This window comes from Cucumis sativus, chromosome 6 (assembly GCF_000004075.3).
Source record: "Cucumis sativus cultivar 9930 chromosome 6, Cucumber_9930_V3, whole genome shotgun sequence".
Taxonomy (NCBI): Eukaryota; Viridiplantae; Streptophyta; class Magnoliopsida; order Cucurbitales; family Cucurbitaceae; genus Cucumis; species Cucumis sativus.
The window spans coordinates 10,172,410-10,187,101 of record NC_026660.2 but is presented as its reverse complement, the minus strand read 5'-3'; the positions used below and the strand labels follow the sequence as shown (position 1 = coordinate 10,187,101).

Genomic DNA, 14,692 nt, shown 5'->3' with positions numbered 1-14,692 from the left:
AGATTGGGTCCTACAACAAAACAAACTCCAATTTACATTGAGTGTGGTAAGGATAAAAAAGGAAAGGTTATCTTCTTTTCCCCTTTTTTTTCTACTAATGATTTTTAGTTAATATTCTCTTTCGACCAATCAAATTGGGACACGTCTATGACTCAAAAGCAAAAGAGGAGAGAAAAAAAAAAGAAAAAAGAAAAAGCCATCCATGAAAATCATTCCAACAAAGAAAACAAACACAAAAACACCCATAATCTTTTTCTTTCTTTCTTTCTTTTTTCTCACAATATACAAATACAACCACTTATTCATTTGATATTTTTTAAAGAAAAATGACGCACGTTGAATTCAATTTTTATTTTTAGTTTTTTCAAAATTAAACAGTTTTTTTTAATAATATTTTTACATATTTTGAAATCATAGTTAAATGTTATGTCAAAACAAGAAGATTAGATTAGAGTAGAGTAGAGACGGAATGAAAGTCTAAATTTTGAAGGGAAAACAAAAAAAATGAAGCTTATGTTTAGGATTAAAGTGGTGTTGACAACACAGTTTAATTAAATTAGGTGATTTATATTAATAAAATAATTAAGATTAGAGGTGGGGGAGGCATAATTTAGGGAGCTTCCTTTGTGGACATTGGTTGAATTCAAATACATTGAAAGAGATAGTTGCCTTATCCAAAAAGGCAAAAGCTTTCCAAAAGTCATTTCCTCCTTCTCACTCTCTCTTTAATTTGTCTCTCCATCCTTAATTCCATTATTTCACACATGCATCAATTCCTTTTGCTCTTTCCAATTCCATCTATTATATGTATAATAACGTATATTTAGAGTACAATTAAGATGAATTGATGATATTGGGAGTAAAAGTGGTTTCCATTTTCAAACCAACTAAGAAATAAACCAAATCAATTCATTTACTAACTCTGGTTTGTTTTCAATTTAATCAGTAATTAAACACGTATCTATTTTGTGATTTAAAGAAAAAGCAATAGAATTGGAAGACGTAAGCAAGAAAAAGAAAGGTACTTGGAGAGGAAGTTGTTGTGTAGCTAAGTGTGGTAGGAAAATGGGCACAAACCAAAAACCAAAACCAAAACCAAAGGCTGCGGATTCATTCACAAACATTAGTTCAAAAGACTCCGTTTTTATCTGACTAGGATCTCCACCATTCAATTCCATTGTTTTTTCCTTTTTCCTTCTTGGAAACTGGGAATTCAATCATAATAATACCTTTTTAAATTATAATTACATAATTTCATTTCTTTTTCTTCAAATAAATAAATAAACACATACATAAATTCCCACACACACCCTTTAAACTCTTCCCCAACACGTAAACAACCCTATCTACCTTAGACATTAATGTTTGTGACATAACCCATACACTAAAAAGGTTTGGTCCCATTTCTCTTTCAATTACCAAAGTAACAAAGTATAATAGTTCATGTATATGTGAAGTATGATATAATAAACATAGCAACAAAGTGAAAAAGAGAATAAAGGAATTGGTACATGTTAATATTACTACTATATTTTAGGCTTTATTTAACAACATATTCTATCAACTTTAAATTGAAGACCCAAACGACGGTCTAATGTTTAGGGTCGCAATTCTTAATTTTTTATAACCCATAGTAAAGTTAATTTTAAAAATTCCATTGTTTACGTTGTTTTATATTAAATTATTATTCTCTCTTCTCATTTATAATCAACACTAAACAGTTATGCACCTTACCGTCTCAAACATTAGTATAATAATCAACTCAACATCTTCTAAACAATGATGTTTCAAATGTTATGTTTGGATTATGTTTTAAAGTAGGTAGGGTAGGGGAAATCTTCTTTATTGTTAATAAAGGAGGAAGTTAGTAAAAGAGATAAGACTAGAACTGTGTTTGGTTTAGAACGGGAGAAGGATATGATTCTTGATTAATAGATGAGAGAACATATACATGTATATGTATAATGAATTTGAGTTATTGTAATATATATATATATAACAATAAATTAGATGATATGATGAGATTTTTTGGGGTATGAAAAGTTTTAGAAGAAATGTAATTTGGGTGGTAGACCCAATTGCCAAATTTGGTGAAACAAAATTGACCACACTTATCTTATTTACAGGTTTTGGACTCTCATTGGTTCACTCCAAATTGAAAAGAGGGTTCCCCCAATGAAGGGGTTATTTTGTTCCTATTATCTCCAATTATGACTTCTTCTTCTTTTTTTTTCTTTTCTTTTTTTCTTTTTTTCATAGTCATATAGTGCCCTTTCTCAAAGCATATTCTTCCATATCTTGTCCCTCTAAAGGGGGGGTGGGGGGAAGATGCCCACGTGTCACTTAAGGGACTCCCTTTCTCCCCCTTCCCCCCTTTTCTCTATCTTTTTTTTCATTTTTGCTTCTCCCCTTCCCCTAGCCTGCTACCCATCTTTTTCTCTCTTGCATTTAGTCTATCAGTCCCCATAGGAACCATATCTTCTCCTACATCCATGGACAAAGTCATTAACCACAACCCAAAGTTCAAACAATTAAAAACCCACATTCACATCTAGATTTATGTAGTTTACTAACAATGTATGAGAGCTACTTATTTAATTATAAATAAAAATGATAGATCGGTTTAATTAATTTATTACAAGAGAATACCGTAAATATGAAAATGAGAATTTATACAAACTAGCTAGTCATGTTTGTTCACTAGGATCTATGGGATTTATATTATATGTTGAGATTATGTACTCTTTCACCTTTCTTATTAATTATTAATCAAACTTTTAATTTATTAACTAACATGTTTTTTTCTTAACAACAAGCTATAAAGAAAAAAACATGGAAGTGTAAATAGTAAAGACTGATGCCAAATAGGGCTAGAAGGTTTGTATATAATACCCTCCTAAAAATCCTAACTCAAAAATGTAAATATTGTACCATGTAACACAGTTTAGGTTTTGGGAATGTAGCACTCGAGTTTTCACCAAAACTCGTGCTCAATCATTCTTAGCACTAGATAACAAATTTAAGATGATACCAACTTCTATTTCTACCCTTCCTTCTTCCAAATCATTCATGTGCTTTGATTTACCAAAAAGTTATATATTTTTTGTTTAACATAAAGTTTAGATGAGTTATGGGAAGTTTTGCATCGAGGTGTGTGTATGAGAAACAAAAGCAATAATGGAGGAGTTGGGCTTTTATATATGTATTAGAAATTGGCAAATATATATATATATTTGTTTTTACAATATCTTCTTATATCTGAAGCTTATATGGGACAACAGTGACGCATGCAGTTCTGATATTACCCATTCCTTCATGCTCAACACAAGGATATGGGAAAAATTAATAATCAATATTGTTGTATATATATTTCCTTAAATCAAATTTTACATCTCGAAATGGATAAAGACTAGGCAAAAGAAACCCTCTTTACATTCTTGCATGCATGTGTAATGTCATTCAATAATATACATTTCGCGTCAACTAAACTTTTTCACATTTTTTTGACCAAGATTCTTTCGCGTCATTCATGGACATGTGTATTTTGTCTCATTGTGCTTAATTTTAAAGTGAACAATATTTTCTTCACAAAAAATTTAATATTATGTCATATTTTTATGGTATTAATAATATGAGAACCAAATAGACAAAAACATATTGGGTTGTTTTAATATTTTATGTTCTTAAGGTATATATGCATCATGATATAATCAAAAGTTATTTGAACTTTTATTCAAAACAAACAGATGGATTGAGATTAAGAATCATGATATAGGAAGAGGAGGATAATTTGTTTTTCTTTTTAACAACTTAAATTATAAGTGTTTCCTATGCTTATAGCAAGTTTGTCCATCAATGGATTCCCTTTTTTTAGAGCACAACCAATTAGATGTCTTTCTTTATTTCTCACATAAGTAAATTAATTGCCTTGCCTTCCCCATTCATCTCGTCTTTATTTGTCCACTTATTGTTCCTTCTACAAACCCATTATTACTTTATTAACGTTTCATCTTAAAACACAATCTTTAATTTAATAAACATACTTAATTATATTAATCACACCCTTAATAATTTCCGACAATCTCTCACACTAAATTGGAGTAATCAATAAGTTTAAATGAAAGTAGACCCATATGCGGAAAGTAATTAATAAGATGTGTGTGTAACAAATTGTTTGTTCTAATTAATTAATCTCAATTAAGTACTTTCCATGCATGCAATACATTTGAGTAAATATTAAAGTATATGGTTTGGTTTCTCTAGACATTTAACTTTTAAAATGATTGATTATGTTGGGTCAATATGTGAGCTTAATTACAAGAGCTAAGACCAGTAAAGATTGGTTCTTTTATGTAAAAGTAAATGATAGGTAACAAAAAAGCTTGTGCTTTCTTTGGTAAAAGGCAATGACAAAAGAGGGTGACATTTATTGTGTCGAACCATCACGTTTAATGTTGTTTATTTTAAATAATCATCATTATTGACTCTTTACAACGTAAAGGTTTAATGTCAATATATTAAATTTTACGTTAAATTTTGGTTAATATACATTTTTAAAAACCTTAAATTTAACCTCTATTAACATTTTTACTATAGATTTTAAAATTATATATTCAACGTATGTTTCTTACAAACAAAAAATATAAATTATTTAACCAAGTCGAATAAAAATTGACTATTGAATTCTCATGTTTCTCACCATTATCTACCGTGTATTATTCAATTAAGGCACCTATCGTCGATTAAAAATATACATATTATCTCATTAATAATTACTAGCATAGTTTATGTCTCGAGCTTTCCTTGGATGACAAATATCTCATTGTAAAGTATACGGTTATTATAATCCACACTTAATTAGAGCAAAAATGTATAAAAACTTGTGTCGTCTATCGTATTTATTATTTTGTAACAAAACTAAATTAGTATGCACCATAATTATTATAGATTATTTTAACTCATGCTAAATTAGTCCAAACACTAACTACTATAACACAAATTAAAATAGTGTACAGCCCATAATCCAAGCGGTAAGAACGTAAGCTTCACCAAATAATTTCTTGATGCGGGGACGAAGGTGAAAAGAAAAAGAGGAAGAAGAGATAAAGAGACATGAACATGTGAGGACGGTTTTGATTTATAGGTTTAAGAGGTACATTGGATAATGTATACACAAACATGAAACAAATTGGTAGTCAGATCAGCCCATTCCCTAAAAGCATACATAACACTATACACAATACATTCAATCAAAATAATTTCATACTAACGTCAAACTTGGGGACTATGGCCATGCTATGTCCTTATGAAAAACTGTTCACAGTCGAACAACCAAAAAAATATCAATTTGCTACGCATCATTATCGTTATGTAAAGCCAACATCTTTTTGGTTATTCAGTCAAAAATAAGGCAAAAGAAAGTTATTTAAAAGTTAGTGATGGTTTATTATAATTTGTTGGGTTATCTTGCTCGATTAGTAGAGTAAAATTAGAAAAGGAGATATTTTTATTGGTGGGCAATGGTAAAGGTTGGAAATTTTCAATCAAGGTTAATGCAGTCACTTTCCTTTGTCCTTCCTCAAAAGAGTGGACCTAGAGAGAGAGAAGAAAGAAGAAGAAGAAGGAATTAAGAATTAGCAGCGTCAATATTTTTTTGTTCCTTTGCAGTGGCAGTGGCAGTGGCAGTGCAGCCTATATATTTAACCACACCACACATCCCTTCTTTCTTCACCAACTTCATACCTCACCACAAAATCAAAAACACTGACTCTGAGGCACACTCTCTTCTTTAATGGAGATGGAGAATCAACCCAAATCACCCATTTTCAAGAGGATTTGTGTTTTCTGTGGTAGCAGCCCTGGCAAGAAAACTAGTTATAAAGATGCTGCCATTGAACTTGGAAAAGAACTTGTAATATCTCTCTTTCCTCTGTTTCCCCCCCCCCCCCCCCCCCCCAACTCTGTTTTTTGTTATGTTCATCTCTTCTCTTATTCATTTCGGATTCTGGGTTATCGATTGAAAAGGGGTTTGGATTTTGGACTGATTTTCACTTTTTTTTGGTTGGTGGTTTAGGTTTCGAGAGATATTGATCTGGTTTACGGAGGAGGTAGTGTTGGATTAATGGGATTAGTATCTCAAGCTGTTCATAATGGTGGTCGTCATGTTGTTGGGTTAGCTTCTTCTTTTTTCCCTTTTTCCCTTTTTGAGAAGGTTCATGCTAATGACTAAACTCTTCTCTGTTTTTGGGTTTTATTTGCAGAGTTATCCCCAAGACCTTGATGCCAAGAGAGGTATGGTACTGTTATATCAAGTTTATCATTCACGTTTTTCTTAACTATTGAATTTTTTTTTGGAAGAAATGACCAAACAAATAAGTTGGAAATGGAGAGAGAGCCCCAACATTATCTGATATATTTTTGGTATTCTCAAATAGAAAGTGATTTTGTTTCCTCTTCTTCTGGCTACCATCTCTAAGATAATATGAACATCAATTTATTTGTCTACAAACCCATAAGAAAACTAGAGAAGCTGTTTTTTGCCCTTTTTTCTTTCTTACGTGAAAACCCACTTGAACTGTCTTGAAAAAGAAAGAGTGTGGAATGAAGAAATGGGTTATAATGATTTTTTACCCCTTTATCCATTTAGTTAGACAGATTTGTTCTCTCTCACACACACACACACCTCTGATTTTGGACTCTTTGTTCAATGGAACTAACACAGAAAATAGGGATTGAAATGAGAAATGAGGCAGTGAGATAATTTTGCAGATAACTGGAGAGACAGTGGGAGAAGTGAAGGCAGTAGCAGATATGCATCAAAGGAAGGCTGAGATGGCCAGGAGATCCGATGCCTTTATCGCTTTACCTGGTTCGTTTACTCACAAGTCTTATCTGCTATTCAAAGAAAAAAGAAGAACTCATTCTTCTTTCTTTTTATTATCTTCAATCACTGTGAATAATTTGTCTGTTTGCTGCTCCATGTCTCTTGTTCCTCCTCATTTTAGCCCTACAAAACCTTAATGTTAACCATAAACAAAAGTTTGTGGTAGGACAATTTTTGGGCCCCAAGCTTTAGAGGAGGCACTTAGCTTAGGCAAAATAGACTTAGACTTAGACTTAGCCCAACATTTAAATGTGTAGCTGCTCTAAACTGGGCCCTGCCCTTTTTGGTCTTGTTCTAAGTACCATCTTCTTCCCCTTTATACTTACCATTTAAATTGATGCATACCTCCCTACCTTCCCTTTTTAACACAAACTATTGATATTATTTGAATAATGTTAAAAACATCATAAATTGTGATGAAAATCAACAAATAAAGACAGACACAAAAGCATAAACGATATAAAAAAACGGTAATAAAAATTATGTAATTCGTTAACTGTCAACATGAGCTTAGCTCAACTGACATAGTGTTTGTACTATCAACTTTGAGATCAAAATTTCAATTTACACTTAATACTATATCTTTTTTAAAATAGATTAAGATCATATGGCCTTCTAAAGTTGGAGAGTTTATACATCGCGACTCTTATACTCGTTCGAAGTGGTAACTATAAGATTGAAGACATTCCAATATAGTTGAAGACAAATTTCAAATTATGACTACATGGACGTTGGATAAGAAAACAATATGTTTTGACATGAACGGTTCAAGTAAAAGAAACAGCACATCTAACATAAATATTGTTGTCAAACCTCTCAAGTAGTTGAGCTTCTCCAACGTAGTAAAATAAAAGGGTAGTTTTATTATATTGGGATTAAAGATAATGAGTATTGGAAGGTTGTTTTGTGAGATTTGATTATGAACAATCTCTGACACAGGAAATTGGGGTGCAGCCTTTTTTTTCCCTGAGAAATCTGAGGAAGGGCTGCCAAATTGGCAGTCTATTTGTATAGCTTATATAATTCAATGGTACAATTCTTAGCTCTAGACAAAGAAAAGAAGGTAGAAATTAAAGCAGATGGTCCTGAGTCCCCTATTTTTCTCAATTCTTCCCTACATTTATTACAAGCCTCTTCTTACTTTGGCATTATCTTCCATTGGGTCTAATATCTAAGCCCATTACCATCCAAGGCCTCAATATCTGAAGCCCAATTGAGTAAACAAATTCTAATTCATCTCCATGCTTTGTTATTCCTCGTGAAGGTGGCTATGGAACTTTAGAAGAACTGCTTGAAGTTATCACCTGGGCTCAACTGGGAATTCATGATAAACCGGTAAGCAAACATGTTCATGTTCATCGGAATTTTGGTTAAGAAAGGTTAATTATGAATCTTTTTTTTTTATTAAGATGAAGTGAGTTTGTTTATTTTTCAGGTTGGATTGTTGAATGTGGATGGATATTACAATTCCTTGCTGTCTTTCATTGATCAAGCTGTGGAAGAAGGTTTTATTAGTCCAAGTGCTCGTCATATTATTGTATCAGCACCTAATGCAAAGGAATTGGTGAAGAAAATGGAGGTAAAATCTCTAAAAAGAAAAAGATGAGCTTTTTGCATGTGCAATGAAGATTCAAATCTAAATTTAAAGTTTGAATATTGATTTAGGAGTATGTTCCAAGACATGAAAGAGTTGCTTCAAAGCATAGCTGGGAGATTGAACAATTAGGGTACCCTCCAAAATGTGACATCTCAAGATGAAATGAAATTTCAATACAACTTGACAAAGGGAAGCAAAGATGAAGACACACTACTCTTTTGGTAAAATGGAAGCCACTAATTTTATTTAGAACACCAACAAATTTGCTGAAGTTGGTCTTTTTTTCTTTTTTTCTTTTTTTAATTATGATGATTCTGCTATTGTAAACTACCAAAAAAAAAAAAAAGAAAAAAAAAAGAGAAGAAGAAGAAAAAGAAAAACTGACATAAAAAGAAGTATTGAAGAGTTTATGTAGTTTGGTATTGGAACTTGGCTTCCTAATTAGTTGTGTTTTAAGTTTTTTGTTTCTCAAAAGATAGGATGGTAAAATGGACCCTTAGTTAGCTTATATCAAATCAATGTATCTAATGTTATTGACATTTTGAGTTTAAATTATCTATGTACATTTTTAACCTTCCTTCTTTATGTATCTCTAATCCATCTATTTGATTTTCAATTAACAGAATATTTAAGAGATAGATTTTGTTCAAGAAATTAACTTTTTTACGAGTATTCTTATGTTGTAAAGTAATTTATAAGAGAAAAGAGGAGTTACATTTTTCAAATTAAAGAGACGGAAATAATTATTTAAGAGATAATTTTTATAAAAAAGAAATGTATGTACTTTTCGGGACAAAACAATTCTTTGGCTCCATTCTTGTTTTCTTAATGCATTTATACATCATAATGACAACCTTTACTTTCTCTCCTTTGTTTCCTTTTTTTTCTTTTTTAAATGAAACATTAAAATCAATAAGCTTATTTTTCCAAAGAGTAGTTTGGTATTTATTATATTAGAAAAGTATTTTGTTCCAATAACAATAAAAGAAAAATAGTTAAATGTTTTATTAAAGGCTATGTGTTTTTTAATTCTCTTTTCTTTTATATCTAATAGGTGTTTAAAATCCTGGTTAAATATTTATTTTTTATTTAACAGATTCATTAATTTAAATATTTTTAAAAATTACGGAAAGGAAAGTTAAAAGATTTAAAAAAGAATATATTTGTTGATAAAAACCACTTTTGTTTGTTTAGCTTTAACCAAACACTACAAATTGGGATTAACAGAAACATACAGTTAATTGTGTGTAAACAAACAGTGAGTTATCCATCTCAATTTCACTAAATTTGGATAAATTAACAAATGATAACAATTAAAATTTTCTATAATGGTAAAATAATAAATGTTAATATCAAGTGTTTGTTAGAAAAAAAAGAAAAAGAAAAGAGTTTTAGGCATTTCAATTTCACTATAATAAATGAAATGTTTTTAAGAAACAAAAAGCAAAAAAAATATTTAATATATACAGCTAAAATGTCCAAATACGAAACAAATATTTTTCATAAACGAAGGCCACGCGGCATGCAGGTAAGCGGGAGCCATCAAAGAAACGCTTCATAGCGTTACGATTTCTCGATTGAGAATTCAAAAACCAAACCAAACCAAAATTTCTTACTCTAATCAAAACCAATCAGACACTAAAAACCTGTTTAATCCTTACTAATCCTCCCTCAGATTCTTTCTCCGATTTACATTTCCGGTAACGTTTCAATCTTAAGCTGTCTATTTCTATGTTTCTTCCCTTAATTTCTACTGTTTTTTTTTTTTTTTTTGTGTGTGTTAAATTCCTTTTTCCGATTTGGTTTCTTATGGCATTTACGTTGCAGTTGTTAATGGCAACGGATTTTTTTTGTTAGATCAGTTGTTGTTTTGTACATTTTTTGGATTCGAATGTTTGAGGTTTCTTGAGTTAATGCGAATTTCCGACTTTATTGAACATTTGATGCATTGTGATTTTTAAGTTTCTTTCCCTGTTCATTTCGGTTATTATGTGTTTGTTCATATTTCTACTGCTCAACTGCTTGATTTTCATATGAATCTCTCTTGTTCTGAATTGCTAGGTGAACTTCGTAAGAATAAGAACGACTGCTATGTTAATTCTATTACTATGTGGATGAATCTTACTGACGGAATTTTTTTGAAACTCCACTGTTTTTTTTTTTTTTTTTTTTTAATTTATAGGGATTCGACTTTATGTGGATTGGACTTTCACAAGTCGCTTAAAGAATTGATTAAGTTGGTTATACAACTTAAGATTTCATTACAACTATGGGAAACGCCCACCGGTATACATATGCTAGTTGTTTGCTTTTATTTGTGTCCTTGTCATTTTTAGTTTTGATTGGTTTTTCATACGCTGCTGATTTATGTGTGCCTTTCATATTCTTTCCACAGTGGAGGAACTAGGAAAGCAAATGACGGTGCGAGGATCATATTGACAACGTTAGTGGGAGTGGTCTTTGGATTTTTTCTGGGTGCTTCATTTCCTACAGTGTCTCTAACTAAGGTATGTTTTGCTTGATCAGCATGTTATTTGCAGCACCTGATGCCTACACCCATTTGATACATTTCAAAATTTACAGATTAACTTACCTTCAAGCATTATATCATCTCTTGATGTAGCCATGGATGTGCAAAAATCCCCTAGAACCAGGATAACTGAGACTCATAATCAGGGATCACCTAAAATTCCGAAGGTATCGTTGTTGATTTCTATTGTAGGAAGTAAACTAACATTTCATGCTGACATTTTTTTTCTTCTATTTATTGATATATTGGTGCAAAATTTCAACATTTAAATACGATTGTGACAATTCATACTAAATTGCTAATTCTTGGAACGTACTTTTCATTTCATTTGTCGATGAAGTATCCTTGTTTCTCTTTCAAAATTAAACTACTAATTTCTCACGGTTTTCTCTCTCTCTTTTTTTTTTTTTAATTTTTAATAATCTATCAGATATATGTGCCAACAAATCCTCGTGGTGCAGAGTCATTGCCTCCTGGAATTGTTGCTTCAGGATCCGATTTTTATTTACGTAGATTATGGGGTGAACCCAGTGAGGTATATATGATAATGATGTATATATACATTGAAGTATAATCAATTTATCACTGTTCTGGGGCCCTTGTGTTAATTATTTTGAGAATGATTTGGGAATAAGTTTTAAATATTTTATTGTTCCCTCTTTTTGTTAAAGTTGCAGTATCCTCTCTTGAAGCAAATTAGAGTTCTGATTTCAGTTTAAACAGTGCTAACTTATGTAATTTGTCGATTACCATTTCATGAAGTCTATCAATAATATATTCTCTATAAATTGATGTGTTTTTCAAGGGATGTGTGTGTGTGTGTGTGAGGAGGGGGGGATTCTTGGGTGCATAGGAGTCCACATTTTGTTCAATCTTTTTCTGCATCTTATTTTAGAAGAGCCTGACTTATGGGTGTTTTTACTGCATTTGGAATGGATTTAAGCCTATTACTGAGATCCTTAATCGTGCAGGATCTAAATAAAAAACCCAAGTACTTGGTTACATTCACTGTGGGATTTGATCAGAGAAAAAATATTGATGCAGCAGTGAAAAAGGTCATATATATGGAGTGTTGTTCATATTCTTCTTACTACCATGCTGTTGAGGCTCATGCTTGCTCTTGTTGTATCAGTTCTCTGATGACTTCACAATTTTACTTTTTCACTATGACGGTCGGATTACTGAGTGGGATCAGTATGAGTGGTCAAAGAATGCAATTCATATCAGTGTCAAGAAGCAAACAAAATGGTAGGTATATTGATAATTTGTATGATTTGTGTTTTTTCATCCTTTGTAATATCTGTTGCAATTGGAACCCGATCATATATTGTATTTAGAAAACATATTTAAGATCTTACAAAAGGTGAAGATTGAATTTTTTTTTTGTATTCTTAGTTCCTTTTTTTGCACCCAGGTGGTACGCAAAAAGGTTCTTGCACCCTGATGTTGTAGCTGCATATGAATATATTTTTATCTGGGATGAAGACCTTGGAGTTGAGCATTTCAATGCAGAGAAGTAAGCATGTTTTTCTTTTATCCTTCACGTGATGCTTGGTTCAACGATTCGATACTATTTGTAATAGCAATCTCTTATGGATCGAACAATCAGGTATATTGAGTTAGTGAAAAAACATGGTTTGGAAATTTCCCAACCTGGACTTGAGCCTAACAATGGACTGACATGGCAAATGACAAAGAGGAGAGGCGACAGAGAGGTTCACAAGTAAGTCCCTTTTTCTTTTCTTTTGGCTGGTAATTTAGGTTCTCACCTTTCATGTTTATGTTGGATTCTGACATGTACATTTCCGATGCTGAAATAGGGATACAGAAGAGAAAGCAGGCTGGTGTAGCGACCCTCGGTTGCCTCCTTGTGCTGCGTAATTTTTCTCTTTCACAATTATGGTTCTCCCTTAGTTGGATATATTAACACCAGATCACCTTTTAATTATTTTTGTATTTAGTCCTCTGGAAGCTTTTCTATACGCATTGGAATCTCTTTTCTATGAAGACTTGTGACATAGAGTTTAGAACTACTTACTGGTGGCAATCTAGTCATATTGTATCCGCACAAGTTTAGATCACTGGTTTCGTATGTCACAGGTTTGTAGAAATCATGGCTCCCGTATTTTCTCGTGAAGCTTGGCGATGTGTGTGGCATTTGATTCAGGTATACTGTTACTACGTGATATGATAGGGTTGCTCAATATAAACTTGCAATATGTGCGCCCTCAAGTATTTCTTATTTCTATTCATATCCTATCTATGTATTTATTTACTTGTAGAATGATTTGGTACATGGATGGGGGTTGGACTTTGCTCTCAGAAGATGTGTAGAGGTCAGTAGTTCTTTTATATGGTTTCTCACACCTCTCTGTACCTGAAAATCAGCTGTCAACTTAAACCTCACTTTTTAATCACTTCAAATATGTATAACCTAAATTGAAGTGTATGACGTATATGTATATCAGAGTTCGATCCGGAAAAGTTGCAATCCATAAGTCTTTCATGGAAATGCTCTGTTGAAAAGTACAAAAATAAAAGGTCACATCTTTTATATATCCTCTCAATGACATCAACTCTTTTCTTTTTATGGATTTCTGCAGCCAGCGCATGAGAAAATTGGCGTAGTTGATTCACAATGGATTGTTCATCAAGTAATTCCTTCTCTTGGGAGTCAGGTGAGATTTATTTGCAAGTTATTTATTGTGAATGAACTCCCCACCCTTCCATCTCATTTCTCTGATTCGACATCAGACCAAGCCGTGTGCATACTGGTGCAGTCACCCATCACCGAATTAAATCTGTGTTATTGTCTATATTTCTTTGTTTCCTTTTGCTTCACTCTTTAAATTAGGTATCTTTTTTATCTAGTTTCTTGTATGTGGCATTTGTAACTTAATTATCTATACTTTCAGGGAAAATCTGAGAACGGGAAGGCTCCATGGGAAGGGGTAAATATCAATGATATTTTCGTCTTTTCAATTCCAAATAAGCTCGTTGTTTCTTTTAACTCTAATAGTTGGTTTCAAAAAACCACCTACAGTTGTCTTATGTTCCTCATTTTAACCCTGTAGGTAAGAGAAAGGTGCAGAACTGAATGGGCTGAGTTTCAATCTCGGCTCGCAAATGCTGACAAAGCATATCTGGCTCAGATTAGTAAGGCGAAGGCAAAACGTTTATTATATAAGAGAGCAGGCTTGTGAAGTTGTCTCAGTTGTTATTATGTAAATGTCCTCTTCTAACCTTGAGGATTTCTTTGTGTCCTTGAGCGAGATAATACGTTTATTGTAGGATTTTTTCATTTTGTTTACTGATAGAGAAATAATTCATATTAAAAGGCAATACACAACAACAGTCGTTTCCCAATTGTCTCAGTCTATGTTGTGGTGACGAGGGCAATATAACAAAATTAGTTTTTAGAAGTTGAACGAAGTAATATGAATATGATAACTTTGTTTATGTTAGTATGGAAGTTGGTTTGAATCTAGCGTTTTCGTTTCATTTTGGCTAAAATGTCAAGAATCATGATGAGATTATAATGTAGACCTGTCATCTACCACCGGAGATGATGATTGAAGTTAGTCATGGTCCAAACTTTAGATCCACAAGGATACAAGTAGGTCATTCCATTGGTAATATGCATTAGGCTTATTTGGAAGTTAATAGGTTGGAGTTAAAGTAA

General features: G+C 32.1%; 2 protein-coding genes across 3 annotated transcripts; both read left to right on the top strand.

Annotated features, from left to right (window-relative positions):
* The first annotated feature begins 5,594 nt into the window (after positions 1–5,594).
* On the top strand, positions 5,595–9,065 carry LOC101217215 (cytokinin riboside 5'-monophosphate phosphoribohydrolase LOG1). Its single transcript, XM_004145700.3, has 7 exons — positions 5,595–5,911; positions 6,074–6,171; positions 6,261–6,291; positions 6,769–6,868; positions 8,148–8,218; positions 8,319–8,462; positions 8,549–9,065. The coding sequence occupies exons 1-7, from the start codon at positions 5,792–5,794 to the stop codon at positions 8,639–8,641; spliced, it is 657 nt and encodes a 218-aa protein (XP_004145748.1). The 5' UTR covers positions 5,595–5,791; the 3' UTR covers positions 8,642–9,065.
* A 909-nt stretch (positions 9,066–9,974) lies between these two features.
* On the top strand, positions 9,975–14,474 carry LOC101216740. 2 transcript variants are annotated; one of them, XM_011658699.2, is made up of 15 exons: positions 9,975–10,180; positions 10,663–10,766; positions 10,876–10,987; positions 11,104–11,177; positions 11,441–11,545; positions 11,982–12,065; positions 12,143–12,258; positions 12,425–12,526; positions 12,620–12,733; positions 12,831–12,887; positions 13,111–13,177; positions 13,293–13,346; positions 13,614–13,688; positions 13,926–13,961; positions 14,085–14,474. In XM_011658699.2, the coding sequence occupies exons 4-15, from the start codon at positions 11,106–11,108 to the stop codon at positions 14,211–14,213; spliced, it is 1,011 nt and encodes a 336-aa protein (XP_011657001.1). In that variant the 5' UTR covers positions 9,975–10,180; positions 10,663–10,766; positions 10,876–10,987; positions 11,104–11,105; the 3' UTR covers positions 14,214–14,474. The 2 variants fall into 2 exon arrangements, with proteins under 2 accessions (XP_011657001.1, XP_011657000.1); XM_011658698.2 differs by having other exon boundaries at positions 11,064–11,177.
* The last annotated feature ends 218 nt before the right edge of the window (positions 14,475–14,692 follow it).